Source organism: Camponotus floridanus, unplaced genomic scaffold (genome assembly GCF_003227725.1).
Source record: "Camponotus floridanus strain SB8 unplaced genomic scaffold, Cflo_v7.5 scaffold93, whole genome shotgun sequence".
Lineage (NCBI taxonomy): Eukaryota > Metazoa > Arthropoda > Insecta > Hymenoptera > Formicidae > Camponotus > Camponotus floridanus.
In genome coordinates this window covers 345,853-364,793 of record NW_020229864.1, presented here as the reverse complement: position 1 = coordinate 364,793, position 18,941 = coordinate 345,853, and the positions used below count along the sequence as shown (strand labels likewise).

Here is an 18,941-nt window from a genome sequence, read left to right as displayed (position 1 = left end):
TGTTTACCACCGCGCGAATCGTTTTACAGTTCCTTGACTGGTGAAACTGTATCCGAGAGCGATTACGCGCACGCCGAGAACGTCTGGACACGATTCTCCATTCGGACGCTAGGCGAATATAGCGACTTGTACCTCAAAATTGATGTCTTGTTATTAGCCGACATTTTCGAAAACTTTCGAGATAAATGTATCGAAAGTTACGGACTCGACCCCGCGTATTATTATACTCTCCCCGGATACACGTGGGACGCCATGTTGAAGCATACAAAGATCACGTTCGAGTTGCTTACAGACATCGACATGGTTATGTTTATCGAACGTGGTATACGCGGCGGCCTGAGCCAATGTTCGGGTAGATACGCTCGCGCTAATAACAAGTACATGGAGTCGTACGATCCATCGAAACCATCATCGTACTTGATGTACTTTGATGTAAATAATTTGTACGGATGGGCGATGTGTCAACCGTTGCCCTATGCGGATTTTCGATGGATCGACGATGTGTCAAATTTTGACGTATCATCCATCGCGCTAGATTCGCCTACGGGCTATATCCTCGAAGTGGATCTCGAGTACCCGCAACATCTTCACGATGCGCACACTGATCTACCGTTTTGCCCGACACGCGACAAACCACCTGGCAAGCGAGAATTCAAGCTACTTGCAACGTTATACGATAAGAAGCGTTACGTGATACACTACCGCAACCTGCAGCAGTGTACGCGGCACGACCTTCGTGTAACAAAAATACATCGAATTTTACAGTTTTCTCAATCTCCCTGGCTTCAAAATTATATAGAATTAAATACACATTTCAGAACGTTGGCTAAAAATGATTTCGAAAAAAATTTATACAAATTAATGAATAATGCGGTATTTGGTAAAACGATGGAAAATGTACGCAATCGTGTCGATGTAAAATTATTAACAAAGTGGAACGGACGATACGGCGCAGAGGCGATGATCGCGAAACCAAATTTTCACAGCAGAAGCGTTTTTTCGGAAAACTTAATCGCTGTGGAATTGCGTAAACTCGAGGTGAAATTTTACAAACCGATTTACGTGGGTATGTGCATCCTCGACATATCCAAGACATGTTTGTACGAATTTCATCACGAGTATATGGCGCCAATGTATCGCGACAAATGTCGAGTAATGTATACCGATACGGACAGTCTCATATATCACATCGAGTGTGCGAATGTGTATGAGAATATGAAGCGTGACATTGTTAGATTCGACACGAGCGATTATGCGGTGGACAATGCATACGGTATACCGCTTCTAAATAAAAAGGTACCGGGTCTGATGAAGGATGAAAACAACGGTGCCATAATGACCGAATTCGTCGGGCTCAGAGCAAAGATGTACGCGTTACGAGTGAATGGGAAAAAGGATACGAAGAAAGTCAAAGGTGTCAAGAGCAACGTTGTCGCGAGAACGATAACGTTTGACGATTACACGCGGTGCTTGAACGAAGAGATTGAAATGACGCGTCAGCAGTCGTGTATACGATCTAAATTACACCAAGTATACACGATTCGCGAGACGAAAATTGCTCTGAGTCCGTACGACGACAAGCGATATATCGTACCCGATACCACCGATACGCTACCGTGGGGACATTATCAGATACCGTTGTAAATAAATCTATATTTTGTTTATTGTATATTTTGTACATAACCATGTATATATTTTGTACATTTTATATTATATATTTTTATATTTATATATTTATATTTATATTTATATTTTAATAAATTTTATATATTTTATACGCATATTTTATGTTTCAATAAATGTTTACAATACATTATTTTTATGAATCCAAGAATTGTATGATTTATCCATTCCCAACCATTTCACATAAACCTCATCACCCTTTTCTCGCAAAATTTTTTCCACGAGATATACGTCGGGATTGGCGACGCGTTGTAACTCGTATTCGTAGAATCCTCCAGTGATGGGATTTCCCCGCGAATCTTTGAGTATGAATGTCGCGGGATTAGTTTTCTGCACCTCGATAATCTTAAAAACTTCGGTCGTCCAATTTGGCGTGAAACCTTTTTCAAAGATGGTCTTGTATTTGCTCACGCGTACCGAATCGCCTACTTTAAATTTTGCCGGAGCCGCAATTTTTATATTGCTGTACACCGTATTTAAAAGTTTTTCGGCGATCGCCGGAGTGACGTTGACATGTCTCATACCGATGGTGCGATGTTTTCGCGTATTGTACTCTGCAACGAGTCGAGATAGCTCATCGATCCATTTTTAATTTCCGTTCAACGGTCATTCATTACCGTTCGATGACCGTTCAACGAGCGTCCGTTTCCGTTCGACGGTCGTTTATTTTCCGTTCAATGACCGTTCAATGACCGTTCGACGAGCGTTCATTTCCGTTCGATGACCGTTCAATTACCGTTCGATGACCGTTCGACGAGCGTTCGTTTCCGTTCAATGACCGTTCGTTTCCGGTCAATGACCGTTCGACGATCGCCGAAAAACTTTTAAATACGGTGTACAGCAATATAAAAATTGCGGCTCCGGCAAAATTTAAAGTAGGCGATTCGGTACGCGTGAGCAAATACAAGACCATCTTTGAAAAAGGTTTCACGCCAAATTGGACGACCGAAGTTTTTAAGATTATCGAGGTGCAGAAAACTAATCCCGCGACATTCATACTCAAAGATTCGCGGGGAAATCCCATCACTGGAGGATTCTACGAATACGAGTTACAACGCGTCGCCAATCCCGACGTATATCTCGTGGAAAAAATTTTGCGAGAAAAGGGTGATGAGGTTTATGTGAAATGGTTGGGAATGGATAAATCATACAATTCTTGGATTCATAAAAATAATGTATTGTAAACATTTATTGAAACATAAAATATGCGTATAAAATATATAAAATTTATTAAAATATAAATATAAATATAAATATATAAATATAAAAATATATAATATAAAATGTACAAAATATATACATGGTTATGTACAAAATATACAATAAACAAAATATAGATTTATTTACAACGGTATCTGATAATGTCCCCACGGTAGCGTATCGGTGGTATCGGGTACGATATATCGCTTGTCGTCGTACGGACTCAGAGCAATTTTCGTCTCGCGAATCGTGTATACTTGGTGTAATTTAGATCGTATACACGACTGCTGACGCGTCATTTCAATCTCTTCGTTCAAGCACCGCGTGTAATCGTCAAACGTTATCGTTCTCGCGACAACGTTGCTCTTGACACCTTTGACTTTCTTCGTATCCTTTTTCCCATTCACTCGTAACGCGTACATCTTTGCTCTGAGCCCGACGAATTCGGTCATTATGGCACCGTTGTTTTCATCCTTCATCAGACCCGGTACCTTTTTATTTAGAAGCGGTATACCGTATGCATTGTCCACCGCATAATCGCTCGTGTCGAATCTAACAATGTCACGCTTCATATTCTCATACACATTCGCACACTCGATGTGATATATGAGACTGTCCGTATCGGTATACATTACTCGACATTTGTCGCGATACATTGGCGCCATATACTCGTGATGAAATTCGTACAAACATGTCTTGGATATGTCGAGGATGCACATACCCACGTAAATCGGTTTGTAAAATTTCACCTCGAGTTTACGCAATTCCACAGCGATTAAGTTTTCCGAAAAAACGCTTCTGCTGTGAAAATTTGGTTTCGCGATCATCGCCTCTGCGCCGTATCGTCCGTTCCACTTTGTTAATAATTTTACATCGACACGATTGCGTACATTTTCCATCGTTTTACCAAATACCGCATTATTCATTAATTTGTATAAATTTTTTTCGAAATCATTTTTAGCCAACGTTCTGAAATGTGTATTTAATTCTATATAATTTTGAAGCCAGGGAGATTGAGAAAACTGTAAAATTCGATGTATTTTTGTTACACGAAGGTCGTGCCGCGTACACTGCTGCAGGTTGCGGTAGTGTATCACGTAACGCTTCTTATCGTATAACGTTGCAAGTAGCTTGAATTCTCGCTTGCCAGGTGGTTTGTCGCGTGTCGGGCAAAACGGTAGATCAGTGTGCGCATCGTGAAGATGTTGCGGGTACTCGAGATCCACTTCGAGGATATAGCCCGTAGGCGAATCTAGCGCGATGGATGATACGTCAAAATTTGACACATCGTCGATCCATCGAAAATCCGCATAGGGCAACGGTTGACACATCGCCCATCCGTACAAATTATTTACATCAAAGTACATCAAGTACGATGATGGTTTCGATGGATCGTACGACTCCATGTACTTGTTATTAGCGCGAGCGTATCTACCCGAACATTGGCTCAGGCCGCCGCGTATACCACGTTCGATAAACATAACCATGTCGATGTCTGTAAGCAACTCGAACGTGATCTTTGTATGCTTCAACATGGCGTCCCACGTGTATCCGGGGAGAGTATAATAATACGCGGGGTCGAGTCCGTAACTTTCGATACATTTATCTCGAAAGTTTTCGAAAATGTCGGCTAATAACAAGACATCAATTTTGAGGTACAAGTCGCTATATTCGCCTAGCGTCCGAATGGAGAATCGTGTCCAGACGTTCTCGGCGTGCGCGTAATCGCTCTCGGATACAGTTTCACCAGTCAAGGAACTGTAAAACGATTCGCGCGGTGGTAAACACGTATCATGCAACCTGTCGACGGAATCGATGTATTCGTACGGAAATACGCCTTTTCGCGTTAACAAATTGAAATTTTCTGTTGATAAATTTTGAAATTCCGATTTTAAAATTTTGAGTTTATCTTTGTCCAAAAATGATGCCAATTTATCGAGACTCGATGCGAGAAATTTGTATGAATCGATGAAACGTAATTTTATTTGATTTTTTGATTCTTCTTCTTTAAGATCAACACTTTTAGTAAACGAAATATATTTTTCCTTGGTTATCGGTAATAACTCGATTTTCCCTTCGAACGCTGTGGCTATTTCCTCGATGATAAAATGAGAATCGTAACCGGATAAATTGTGAAACACTATCGGAATGCAAAAAGAATCTTTATAATTTAGATTACAATTTGAGTGTGCAGGACCTCTGTACCGCCCGGTCAGATGGCAATGATCGCGAACGCGTGTATCGTCTTGTGTAAACGGCTTTTCGCATATATGACAACGAGTGGCGCTATGGAATTTCTCCCACTCTTCGAACGTTAAATTTACCATGGGGACATTTGTTTTTAAAATATTCTTAACGCGAATTGCTAAATTTTTAAGGTCTTCGGCGAACCATGTTATACAATCGACGCTACGACGCGAATGATACGTTGATAATGAGTCGTCGTACGAACAATGTACATAATAAGCTAAACTAAATACCCGATGGCGTTGATATAATTTTTCTTCTTTCGTCTTGGTCAGGACACATTCCAAGTCGGCGTAGACCACAAATGGAAGCCGCTCCTTCCGATTAGGGTTGCTGAACTCGAGCCACTTGTCCTTGTCGCTCGGCAATCGGACAGCGTAGTCGTTTAGCTTTCCGCAGTCGACCGTATGCGACTGCAACTTGTCGTCCGAACCAAAATAATGAAGGCATCTGTAAAAGAAAAAAATTTTTTTATCATAAGATTTTTTATATAAATTATAATTTTCAAATAATATAAAATAAACTTACCGATCATAGATATATCTTTGACCATTGTGTTTGCTCAATTGCGAGCTCACGAGCCGGGATAAATTTTTGATCCAAGCGAAATGTCCCACGCTGTTGCCGTCTTCAGTGTACAGCAGGTTCACATGTTTGTCCCGTTTCTGCTGCGAAAGACGTATCGGGACAATGTTTTTGTCTTCGATGTCGTACACATTGATTGAAATGTCATTTGCAAGTTCAAATTTCTTAATTTGATTAACAGTCACTGGAAACTCAATGTCCCGGAGATTCAGCACTGTCGTGTAATGCGGGTACGATGATTCCCGTTCCGCATGACTTTCGGCGGGATACAGAGCGGCGACCACTGCCCACGCGAAACACGCATTATCCTTTGATTGCACGTTAACCACCGCTCTCTTCATCATAATCTCCCGCGGTAACTTGATGTGACATCCCGCGCGCATGGGATTGTACTTGTTAATATTTACAGTCAAGTTCAGTATTCGCGACAATGCCCACCCACTATCACGTTCCTAAAACTCTTCCAGAGACGCTAGGATGGACTCGATAACGCGCTGTTCGTACCACTCGCATAAATCAGATGTGCGAAAGAGTTCATAGTTTCTCGTATTCACACTTTTATTCGCGTGTTTATCTCCGGCCACAAATTCACCATTGAATATAGTGTTCACTTTTACACTGTTGTGTTTTTTTAAAGCGCCCTGCACATGTTCCAACACAATGTCTTTGGCGTCATCGAGAAATTGGCGCGGTTCGATGTGATTATAGTTTATCACCGCACCAGTCGCGACTCTCGAACGCCGTATCAATTTCGCGCCACACAAGTCCATTTTGACGCGCACTACATCCGGCACCCGCGTGTACGAAACGTCCACGTACCGAATTTTTCAACCCTTCGAAGCGCGCGATCTGAGCAATCAGCGATTGTCGACATCCGATCGATAATCGCGGGCGTTTGATTCGACTTTGCTCTTCCAGCGACTCGATGTACTCGTCGCATCGTTGCTCCCACACAATGTAGTTTTCCAACGAATCAAGCAAAGCGGATTGTTCTCGCAAAATTTGCTCCTCCATATTGCTAACGTACACTTGCAAAATTTAGCGTTTCTAATGACAGGTCTGATGCACTTTAGCTACTGGTGGGGTGCGTCTCTCTATCATGATTTATATATTGTCTCATGCATTGTTTTATCATCGAACATTCTAGAACGATTTCATCTTACAAAAAATTGCCCGTAGTACCGTGTGCAATTTAACCTTGATAATTTCACTATTTGTCACGTACATTTGAAAAATCTAACGTGATTGCATCAGGGGCAGCCGTACATCGGCGCTCGATTTTACTAAATTCAGCTAAATCTTTGTCTAGGGATGATACACATTTTAACCTTGGTGGTTATTTTTTCACTATTTGTCACGTACATTTGAATAATTTTAATGCGATTGCACCAGGCGCAGTCGTACATAGACGCTTGATTTTAGTAAATTCAGCTAAATCTTTGTCTAGGGATGATACACATTTTAACCTTAGTGGTTATTTTTTCACTATTTTCACGTACATTTGAATAATTTTAATGCGATTGCATCAGGCGCAGCCGTACATCGGCGCTCGATTTTAGCAAATTCAGCTAAATCCTTTGTCTAGGGATGATACACATTTTAACCTTGGTGGGTTATTTTTTTCACATATTGTGTCACGTACATTTGAAAATTTTAACGTGATTGCATCAGGAGCAGCCGTACATCGGCGCTCGATTTAGCAAAGTATATCCTCGGAGTCGATCTCGAATACCGCGAACATCTGTCCACGATACGCACATCTGATCTACCGTTTTGTCCAACGCGCGACAAAGCCGCCCGGTAAGGCGGGAATTCAAACTACTTGCAACGTATTATATGATAAAGGTTACGTGCATACAGTACCGTAAACCTAAAGCAGTGTACGCGTCACGGCCTTCGTTTAACAAAACATACATCGACGTATACAATTTACGCACAATCTCCATGCTTCGCAGTTATATCGAATTAAATACACATTTCAGAACACTCGGCGGAAAAACGATTCAGAGAAAATTTATATAAATTATGAATAATGCGTGTTTTGTAAACGATGAGAAATGTGCGTAGATCGTGAGATGTAAAATTATTAACAAAATGCGGGAATGGCCAGTACAGTGCAGAAGCGATGATCGCGAAACCAAATTTCCACAAGCAGAGGTTTTTTCAGAAAACCTTAATCGCTGTGTAATTGCGTTAAACTCGAGGTGACATTCTACAAGACCGATAATTTGGGCATGTGCATACTCGACAATATTCCAAGACATTTGTTGATGAATTTTCATCACGAGTATATGACGCCAATGTATTCGCTGATAAATGTAAGATTATGGTTTTACCTGACACAGAGAGTTTTGATATATCACATTGAGTGCGTTGATGTGTATGAAACTGAAGCCGCGATACTTGCCAGATTTGAACACGAGCGATTATGCGGTAAGACAATGCGTACGGTATACGCTTTGAAAATAAAAAGTTACCGGGCCTGATGAAGGATGAAAATAACGGTGCCATAATGACCGAATTCGTCGGACTCAGAGCAAAGATGTACGCCATTACGAGTGGATGGAAAGAAAAGACACGAAAAAAAGTTAAAGGCGTCAAGAGCAACTTGTCGCTAGAACGAATAACGTTTATTGATTACACGCGATGTTTGAAAAGAAAATTGAAATGACCAGCCAACAGTTCGTGTATTACATCTAAAGCACCAAGTATAAACACGATCTGCGAGACGAAATTGCTTGAGTCCGTACGACATATGCGTATATCGTACCTAACCACAGATACATTTACCCGTGGGGACATTATAGTACATTGTTAATATGTAATGTAAATGTAAATATAAAATGTAAAATGTGTGCTATAAAACTATATCTATAAAGAATTATTAATAAAGATTTTTATTGTATATATTTTTATGTAATGTATATTTCATACATCTTATTACTTATTAACAAAATACATGTACTATTGAAAGGAATATTAATAAGGATTTTTTTATATTCATATATTTTATGTGTTCTTCATGCATCTTATTATGTTTATAACTTATTAAAAATACATATACTATAGAAAGGAATAATGATAAGGATTTTTTATGTATATATATTTTTATGTATATTTTTATTTTTCAAATATTATAATGTTATACATATATATTTTTTCCAGAAAATTAAAAAAAATAAACACTATGAAAATTAAATTAATTAATTAAATCACATTGTCTTTATGTATCCAAGAATTGTGCGAATTGTCAAATCCCAGCCATTTCACGTAAACCTCATCACCCCCCTCCGCAGTACTTTCTCCACGAGATACACGTCCGGATAATTCGCGCGATGCAACTCGTGTTCGTAGAACGCTCCAGCGATAGATTTTTTGCGATAATCCTCAAGTAGATAGCTTACGGGATTAGTATGCTGCACTTTTATAATTTTAAACACCTCGGTTGTCCAATTTGGCGTGTAACCTTTCTCGAAAACTGTCTTGTACTTGCTAACGCGTACCGAATCACCTACTTTGAATTTCGCCGGACCCGCGATATTTACATGGTTGTATACAGTAGCCAAGAGTCTTTCAGCGATCGCGGGGGTAACATCGACGGGCCGCATACCGATCGTTCTATGCTTGCGCGCGTTGTAATTCGATACGAGTTCCGGCAACACGTTGATCCACTTGTAAGATCCGTTTAGCGTAAACATCTTCCACATGTCGTTTTTCAGCGTGCGATTGAATCGCTCAACGATCGATGCCTTTAATGTCGAATATGTAGAATAATGATTAATGTCGTGTTTTCGCATGAGCCGTTGCACGTCGACGTTATAAAATTCCTTCCCCATATCGGTCTGTATATTTTTCGGACACCTTTTGCTATCTCGAATTATCTCGGCGATAGCGTCAGCTGTCTCGCTTCCACCTTTACTCTTGAGTGGTACAGCCCACGCGTACTTGCTCAACGCATCGATGACAGTGAGTATGTAGTTGTAACCTCTGTTGAAACGAGAGTACGGACGCATCTCGACGATGTCGGCTTGCCACAGGTCATCGTATCCCCGCACTATAACGTGTCTTCGGGGGAAATTTTTTCTCGCCGGTGCGTGCAGTTCATTCACCAACTGCCGTTTCTCTAAACTATGTTGTTTCTTCGCTTCTTCGATTATTCCCAATCGTCGATCCATCGTTGTTTCGATTCGTCGATCAAATAAACGATACGTATCACCATGCGTTTTATTATTCGTTGTCACTCTTTAGCCGTTCACTGCCGTTCGTAGCCGTTCAATAGCCGTTCGTAGCCGTTCACTGTCGTTCGATAGCCGTTCAATAGCCGTTCAATAGCCGTTGCTGACCCGTTCGTAGCCGTTCAATAGCCGTTCAATAACCGTTCGTAGCCGTTCACTGTCGTTTGATAGTCGTTCAATAACCGTTCAATAGCCGTTGCTGACCCGTTCGAGGTCGTTTCCTCTTCGATCGCTGTCACTCATTGTAGTTCAATAATCCTTCGTAGCCGTTCGATAAGCCTTTGTAGCCGTTCGATAAGTCTTTGTAGATGTTTAATAATTGTACAATAGCTGCTCCTAAACTGTTCACTACAGCTCATTATAGATTGATAGCCGTTTCTGAATTAGTGTTAATCGCACGTCAAAGTTCGTTTATCGCAATCTGCAAAGCTTGCATATCCTTCTCGAACGCAATCAGCTTTTCGTCTGATTCTTTCTGTTGATTCTTCAACGTTTTAACATATTGTTCCATGTACAGTTTGTTGACTGCATCGGTATCAGCCTCAGGTTGCGCTACACGACGAATCTTGCGCGACCTCGCGTCATAGTCCGTAGCGACGCGACACAGAGCGTTTCGACGCAAGTAACTTGTCGCCAATTTACCCAAATGATCGCTTGTGCAGATTTCTTCATTTCTCCGTTCGAATAATCCAAATTTGTTGATAGGCATTTTTTTTTTCGATGTGAGTAACGTCGATCGACTGATTAGTTTTGTCGAGACACCGTTTAATTTATAATAAGGCCAGCTTCGCGAAGTTCTTCTATGATCGACAGGATCTCGTTGTCGTGAGCGTTGTGACCAGCTCGGCGCGAAGCGTCGAGCAATCGTAGGCGATCCACTAGCTCGTTGGGATCGTCCCAGTGCACGTAATCGATCTTATTGTCGGTTAGCGTCATCGCGCGAGGCGTGAATACTCCCGTTCCCGTTTTTTTCTTTTTCGATTCGATCGACATCAACGGCGCGATTATTTGTTTATACTTGTATCCCTTGTTGCTCTTTAATTGACCTTGCGCATCATATTGACGTTTATGCGCACTCGTCATCATCAATATGCTCTTATATTTTTGCATATCGTCCTCAGTGTATATGACATCGTCGGGAATTCTCTTGAAGATCAACTCGTATAATCCTGGTGTACCAATATACCTCACTTTGTCTATGATTATAGAGTCATCTTTGTCAATGTCAAATCGTTTGTTACCGAGACGCATTCCATTCTCGTCGAAATAGACGCCGTACACGTGATCGATCGTGTTTTTTCTTTCGTCACCGCTAAGAAGAGCACCTATGTATTTTTGTCCCAGTGATCCCAAGTGTTCTCGTAACACTTCTTGACCTTCCGACGTTTGTAATCTGTTTCGAACGGATGTTTCGAGCGGGTTGCCCGTGGTTTCGAAAACTTCCTCTTGAAACAGGTTTTTTTGGGATTTTTCGAGAACTTCTTCGATCTCATCAAGTAATTTGGGTATCCTGGATTGTACGGTTCTCGTTGTCCCGGACGGTGTGGAGGTTATCAGCGGTGTAGAGGTTAGCAGCGGTGTAGAGGTTAGCAGCGGTTCATCCAATGTACGCGGCGTCAATAAACGTTTAGCCTTCAATCGTTTCCTCTTTTTCGGTGTCGCATCCTCCTCCTCCTCCTCCTCCTCCTCCTCTTTCTCCTTATACCGCTTGATGGGTAATGTTTTAATTATAGCGCCAGTGTTACTCTCCGGCTCATTTTTCATCGCGATAAAGCTAGAGTTGTCGGCGATTTTTTGTAGTGGCTCGATAATAGGTCTAAAATGGGTCTTGACCGCGATATCGTCGTCGATCTTACCGGTCTTTAAAGCGCGATGTTTCTTGCGGATCGATTCGCTCGTTTTCTCAATCTCCTTCGCAATCTTTTCACGCTCACGAATATTATCGCTTTCAGCCATGTTGACGGAATGTCGAGCGTTTCACCCTTCTCGACAAAATGTTGGCAGCGACTAATCGTTTTGCGGTATCGCGAACACGTTAAATCCTTTTCTGTATCGCCCGTTCGTAAGCGAGCTGTCCTTATCTATCACTAGGAATCCATACTTTTGTTGCCAACAAGTACGACATAATTCACTGAAATCCTCGTACGACATGTCGGTATTCACATGATCGTTGTACACGTGTTTCAAGTTGGTACCATCCTGTTTAAACAAGATCAGCAGGTTCGCGTTGTCGCGTATAAGATGTTTTGGTATTCTCGCGTACGTCTGACAAAGATAGAAGCAGTCGACGTTCGAGTGACGACCCATTGAGAAGTACTCTCTTATCGTATCTTGCTTGTCGCACGCCACGTCATCGAAGACGAAAATCGAGTTTGGATGTGCCTCGCTCGGTGGAATGACGTCACTGTTATTCGAGAACGTAAAATAGCCGATTTCGTCGATCGGCGTCAACAAATTCTCCAGATATTGATATTTTGGCTGTTGCAATGACTTCGAATACACGTACACATTCTCGAAACGTACACCGTGCGGACTTTCCAGTAGACTTATCAGAACGTTGGTTTTACCACAATTCGAGGGTCCGCATATGATCGCGCGTATAGTAGTCGGTAGCATCGTACCGTGCCTGCGCATCTCCGCGTTGTCCCCCATTAATCGTAATCTGCTATCGCAATTTCTCACGTAAATCGTCAAAGGTTGTCGTACGAATCTCATTTTTTTCAACACTGTTGATTGGATCGAACGCCTGCCTATTTATAGGTGCGCGAAATCACGAGTTGCTCAGTAGAGAAAAAATGTTCATTCTGCTATCAAGTCCTTCCGACATTTGCGATTTGAGCGTCGAACAGCTACAATTTGTGTCGAAAGCTGTTCTGTTGCGAATGTGTGGTGATCACGTTCACTACGTGTGGGACAAGCTTCCAGAATATATAAAGGCGGATCCGGAGGTTCAGACGTATCGTCGCTGTTACAAACACTACAATCAGCCGTGGCAGGAAACGCACATCGACGGTCCGGCGCCATTGATAAAGAATTGCAGCGAATGTCAACGAAAATAGGTAGAGGCCTATTAAATCACGCGATAAACGCACTTCCGATCGAATTACATATTCCCGACTATCAGTTTTGCGGGCCAGGTACACGGTTGGAGAAGCGATTAGCCAGAGGTGATCGAGGTATAAATCCATTGGACGCTGCGTGTCGCGAACACGATATAGCATACTCTCGAAGCAACGATCTCACCGAGAGACACGCTGCGGATAGGATACTCGCCGAGAAAGCGCGGAATCGCATCGTTGCGAGAGATTCGACTCTTGGTGAGAGAGCTGCAGCTACAGCTGTCTGGACAGCGATGAAAGCTAAGACGAAGCTCGGTATGGGTCTGAAGACAACGAAGACGAAGAAAAGAACGGCGAAGAAACGGATACTTCCGGTAGCGAAATGCGGCGGCATATTGCCGATTCTACCAATGTTGGGAGCGCTCGGATCCCTGATCGGTGGAGCGGCTGGTGTAGCGAAGGTGGTGAACGACAGAAAAGCCGCGCAACGTCAGTTGCAGGAGATGCTATGTCACAATCGCGCCATGGAAGGTCATGGATTATATCTCGCTCCTTACAAACACGGACGAGGAGCCTCACCGAGAAAAAAAAAAAAACGTCAAAGAGACGCTAAAAATGCCGCAGGGTGCAACTACCAACATACAATTGCTGCAACTAGCAAAACGTATGCGCATTCCATATTTTAGAGGTGTTTTCATGCGCAACTCTTTACCGATCGGTTGTATTTATCAAAACGAGAGCGGCATCGTAAATTTGGATAGCGTCGAAGGACCAGGTACTCATTGGGTAGCGTACGCAAAGAGGAGAAATCGCGTTATATATTTCGACAGTTTCGGCAATCTTCGACCACCGAATGAACTGGTGCGATATTTCGGACGAAACGTAACGAAGATACAGTACAATTACACACCTGTTCAAACTTACGATCAGAGCATCTGTGGACAATTGTGCTTGCAGTTTCTTCGAACGGTCGATGCGTGCGAATTTAAAGACTGATATTGCGCTATTTAACTCAGTATTCGTTAAACAGTTTTGCCGACATGTCTATGACATTCACATTGAGTGGGAAGAGTAGCGTTCTCACGGCAAACTTCTTTCCCGCCGTAGATTTGGACGACGATGCATACGAACTCGGTCTAACGGATTTTGAGACTTATCACACGATACCGAATGTGAATTCCTCGAATAATAAATTTTACTTTGGCAAAGACGACACGGAAATTACGATTCCTGAGGGATCGTATGAGTTGCGAGATATACATGAATTTTTGAAACATGCAATTTCACGGCAACATCGCGTCAATGAAGATGACGAATATCCGATAGTGTTCAGCACTAATTACAATACGAAACACATTGACGACGGTGTCAATGAAGATGACAACGGTGTCAATGAAGATGACGAATATCCGATAGTGTTCCGCACTAATTACAATACGATGAGGAGCGAGATCAAATGCGCATACAGATTAAACTTTAGCAAACCCGGCAATATTGGATCGCTGCTAGGATTCTCGAATCGTATTCTCGAGTCGGGAAAATGGTATGAATCGAACATGCCGATTAACATTATCAACGTTAATATTATCCGCGTAGAATGTAACGTGACCGCGGGTGCGTACAACAACGGCAAACTCGTTCATACGATACATGAATTTTCACCGAGGGTACCGCCGGGATATAAGATATCGGAAACGCCAGCGCAGATCATTTACCTGCCGATGCGTCGCGCGCGGAGCATTACGGATTTAACGTTACGCGTTGTCGACCAAAACGGACGATTGCTCGATTTTCGAGGAGAAGAGATCACCGTAAGATTGCACATACGACGGTTGCAGCGATAACGTACGTATGAGATGCTCGTGTTGAACGGATCGAAAGACGTGAGAGATAATACAATCTTTACGAAATCAGTGACACCAACAACAACAACAACAACAACAACATCGACGTTCGCTAATATCCAATCATCTGAGAAAAAGAAACTCAACACATCGAACGTTGCGTTTTTGCAATCTTTGGGATTCGCGGTGCGAAACAGCTGAACGATGACCGATATCCTCAACATCGGTGACGAACCTATCTTTGACGATCGTATCGTCAAGATCGAGACTCACACGTACAACCCGTTCGCCAATACAACGTTTGGGCACAATGACGAGATAAGAATACCCATACAACAACAGGATCTGTATACGCTGCCGCATGAGAGTTTCCTATACATCGAGGGAAAACTAACGAAAAACAAACCACCAGCTGAAGGAGAAAATGAAGTGATACTGGGAAATAATTTCATCGCATTCATGTTCGATGAGATTCGATACGAACTCGACGGTGTTGAGATTGATCGCAATAGAAACGTAGGAATAACTACTACGCTCAAAAACTATGCAACAGTATCATCCGCTACAGAGGTGATTTTGAAAAATGCTGGCTGGGAGCCGTTTTCCTACACGCATGGACATTTCAATTTTTGCGTACCGCTCTACATGTTGCTAGGATTTTGCGAGGATTACAGACGCGTGGTGATTAACGCTCGTCACGAATTGATCTTGATACGATCGCGCAACGACAACAATTGTCTGCATGAAAGTTCGGCGCAGGAGCCTGTGATCGACATATTCAAGATACAATGGCGAATGCCTCACGTGCTGTTGAGCGAAATCAAAAAGTTGTCGATGCTGCGTGCTCTGGAAAGCGGACGATATCTCAGCATGGCTTTTCGCTCGTGGGATTTGTACGAGTATCCGCTATTGCAGCTTACAACCAAGCATTCGTGGGCCATTAAGACTGCGACTCAGCTGGAGAAACCACGATACGTTATCTTCGCTCTGCAGACAGGTCGGAAGAATGTCATGTCTAAGGATGTGAGTCGATTCGACGACTGCAAACTGATCAACGTGAAACTCTATCTGAATTCGGAATATTATCCGTATGACGATATGAATCTGGATTTAGATAAAACCAGATATGCCATTCTGTATGATACGTACGCACGCTTCTGCAAGAATTATTACGGACACGAGTATTTCGAGCCGAGTCTCGGCATCCTGAAGTTTATACAATACGGTCCGTTCGCGATTATCGATTGTTCTCGACAAAACGAATCGGTTAAGAGCGCAACTGTGGATGTGAGATTGGAATTCGAGTGTAAGGAGAATGTGCCGCCGAATACCACTGCGTACTGTCTCATCATACACGATCGCATGATCCAATACAATCCGTTGACCAACGTTGTACGCAAAATCACCTAGGCGATAACATCGACACAAGAGAGAGGGGGAAGAGGAGCATGATATAAATCAAAGTCTTGCGAGATGGTTTTAGAGTTTTGTCATTCCTCTCGACTGGCGTATCGAAGAGAGAGAGAGATAGAGATCTCATCATGTCCGTACCAACGTTTGTGGATCTGCAAGGATTTATCATTGGGAAAAATTTTGTCGTGAGGGAAGCGGCAGTCTTGAGAAAGGGATACGTTCTATCGCATTACTTTTTCGCAAGTCCCGTACCGTGGCACACGCTTACAAAATCTGAGCGATGTCAAGTCTCATGGCTGATTAGAAATCATCACGGATTACAACGGGAAGACGGAAACATTCCGTATGGCTTGGCTCAGCGTGCGATTACAACAGCTGTCGTTGGTACGATACACGAAGAAGAAGAAGAAGAATCGTCTGTCGTATACGTTAAAGGACTTGAAAAGCGAAAATGGTTGACCGATATACTAGACGATGCGGGAAATGGCTATATTATTGAAACCTTGGATGCAGATTACGAAGATATTGATGCTTTAAATAAATTAGATATTATCAATAGTATGCGATGTGGAAAACATGTTAAGAATTGCGCATTACAAAATGTATTTAAAATATTTAACTGGTGGTCGCAACGCCAGAAAAAATTGCAAGAAAATAAAACAAATATGTAAACATTAATATGTGTTTTATCTCTTATTTCCCCCTCCCTAGACCTTTCCTTGCGTTTCTAAGAATATTTTATCTGAGCGTTATTTCACCCTTCTCCTAAAATTCAAAGCGTTAGAAGCATTGATCCCCCCACTACATCATACTTTTGGAAGATGAGCGTCACGTATAACCGGTTAATTCCTGTACGATCAGTCTCGCGTTAACCGCTCATGGTTCACTTTTCATAACCTTCAAAGAAATGTACTACGTCGAAAGAAGCAGTAGCGGCAGCGACGTCAGAAGACGCGTGAATAATAATTACGTGCCGAGTCGTAATAAAACTTCGTTTGAGAACAAATGTGACGAGTAAGTTTCATTTAACTTTTTTCTATTTTTATAATTTTATTATTATTACTATTATTTAATTTTAATTTTTCTATAGCATTTCGTTGGAGCGTCGTGCGACTCGTATACTAGGTAGACGATACGCATTGACAGCTACGGAATTCAAATTCCTCGAAATTGGTATCAACGTGGGTCCACCGAGTTACATGGAGATTGCCATAGGAGATCATCGAGGAAAGGAACTGATATTATCTCTCGAAACATGGAAAGGACTCTACGAACAGCGTCACAATATTCAAAATTTACTTCGGAACGACTCTAAAGATGACTACAATTTTATAAGCGTTGGACCGCTAACAGTGAGAGTTCGTACGATTAACGATGTCAAACTCATAAGTCTCGAAACTTCGGATGTACGCATGATGATGGTCGAATCGACGTTACATCGTATGTTCGATCTCGATCAATGCATAGATGCAACTTTTGATCGATTAGATAAAATTATCCAAACAGTTGATGTTAAATTTACACAATTCTGCAATATCGCGTCCACTGTAACGAATCCGAAAGAAGTATCATATGTAATACGCGCGAGTGATGTTTTCAACAAGCATGAACTCGTCGATTGCGAGCTGGCATCTTTAGCTTTTAATTCTTAATATGTAAGACAAAAATTATATTTGTATACTAAATATATAAACAGAATAAATAGTTATAAATCTATATCATGGTGTACTTTCTTTGCGTTTGGCGCGCTCTCCCGTCCCAGCTTTCATGCATAGCTCCTTGCGAGAGAATTATCATGAGAGAGCAAACACTCGGAAAGAAAGAAAGAGACAGAAGAAGTGATACGGTGCACGTGAGAGAAGAGATATCACACAATGAAAATATTTTTGATAATTTAATATAATTTTTTAATAGTTTTCTTATAATTTAGTAATAAATGGAGCAATTAAAAGAGAGGGAGAGAGGAATTTGGAAAATAAATAAGATTTTTTATATTAATTAATTTTTAATAAAATAAAATAAAATGTGTATTATATACATAGTGTGCAAAAGAATTTAAAATATACAAAATATAAATGTGTATTATATACATAGTGTGCAAAAGAAATTTTAAAGAATTTAAAATATAAATGTGTATTATATACATAGTGTGCAAAATGAAATTTTAAAGAATTTAAAATACGCAATATACAATTATATAATACAATTATAAAAGTATAAAAAGAATACAAAAAATATAAAATGAATAATATATAATTGAATATATAATATATAATATAATAGGAGGGCGATGGCAACGACGATATGGTGGTGGTGGTGGTGTCGATGAGAGGCGATGGTGGGGCGGCGATGAGAGGCGATGGTGGAGCGGCCGGTGGAAGAGTGGTGACTCTTTCTGCACATAAAAAAAAATTTATTAATTATTTGAATAATTTGATAATAAATACCTACACATGCGACCTACCTCCAATTATTGATCAGAATCCGAATCAGAATCATAACTGATCATATATTCAAGATAGTTATGCTGATGGATTCCTCGCATCCTTTCGGAACACGCTTCTCGATTTCCGCCTGGCAAACAGCAATCTCGGCAAATGGTTGCCTCTAATTTGTTCCTCTTTCTAATTCGTATATCCCTCTTTCTAATCTTTATATACGATTTTAGATGGGAG

General features: G+C 41.5%; 1 protein-coding gene across 1 annotated transcript; it reads right to left on the bottom strand.

Moving 5' to 3' along the window:
- Positions 1-5,387: 5,387 nt before the first annotated feature.
- LOC112639833 lies at positions 5,388-6,098 on the bottom strand (the record flags this gene model as incomplete). Its single annotated transcript, XM_025414997.1, has 2 exons — positions 5,659-6,098; positions 5,388-5,580 (listed from the first exon to the last, which is right to left on the bottom strand). Coding segments are annotated over exons 1-2 (633 nt in total), but the record flags the coding sequence as incomplete, so codon positions are not given.
- Positions 6,099-18,941: the final 12,843 nt, after the last annotated feature.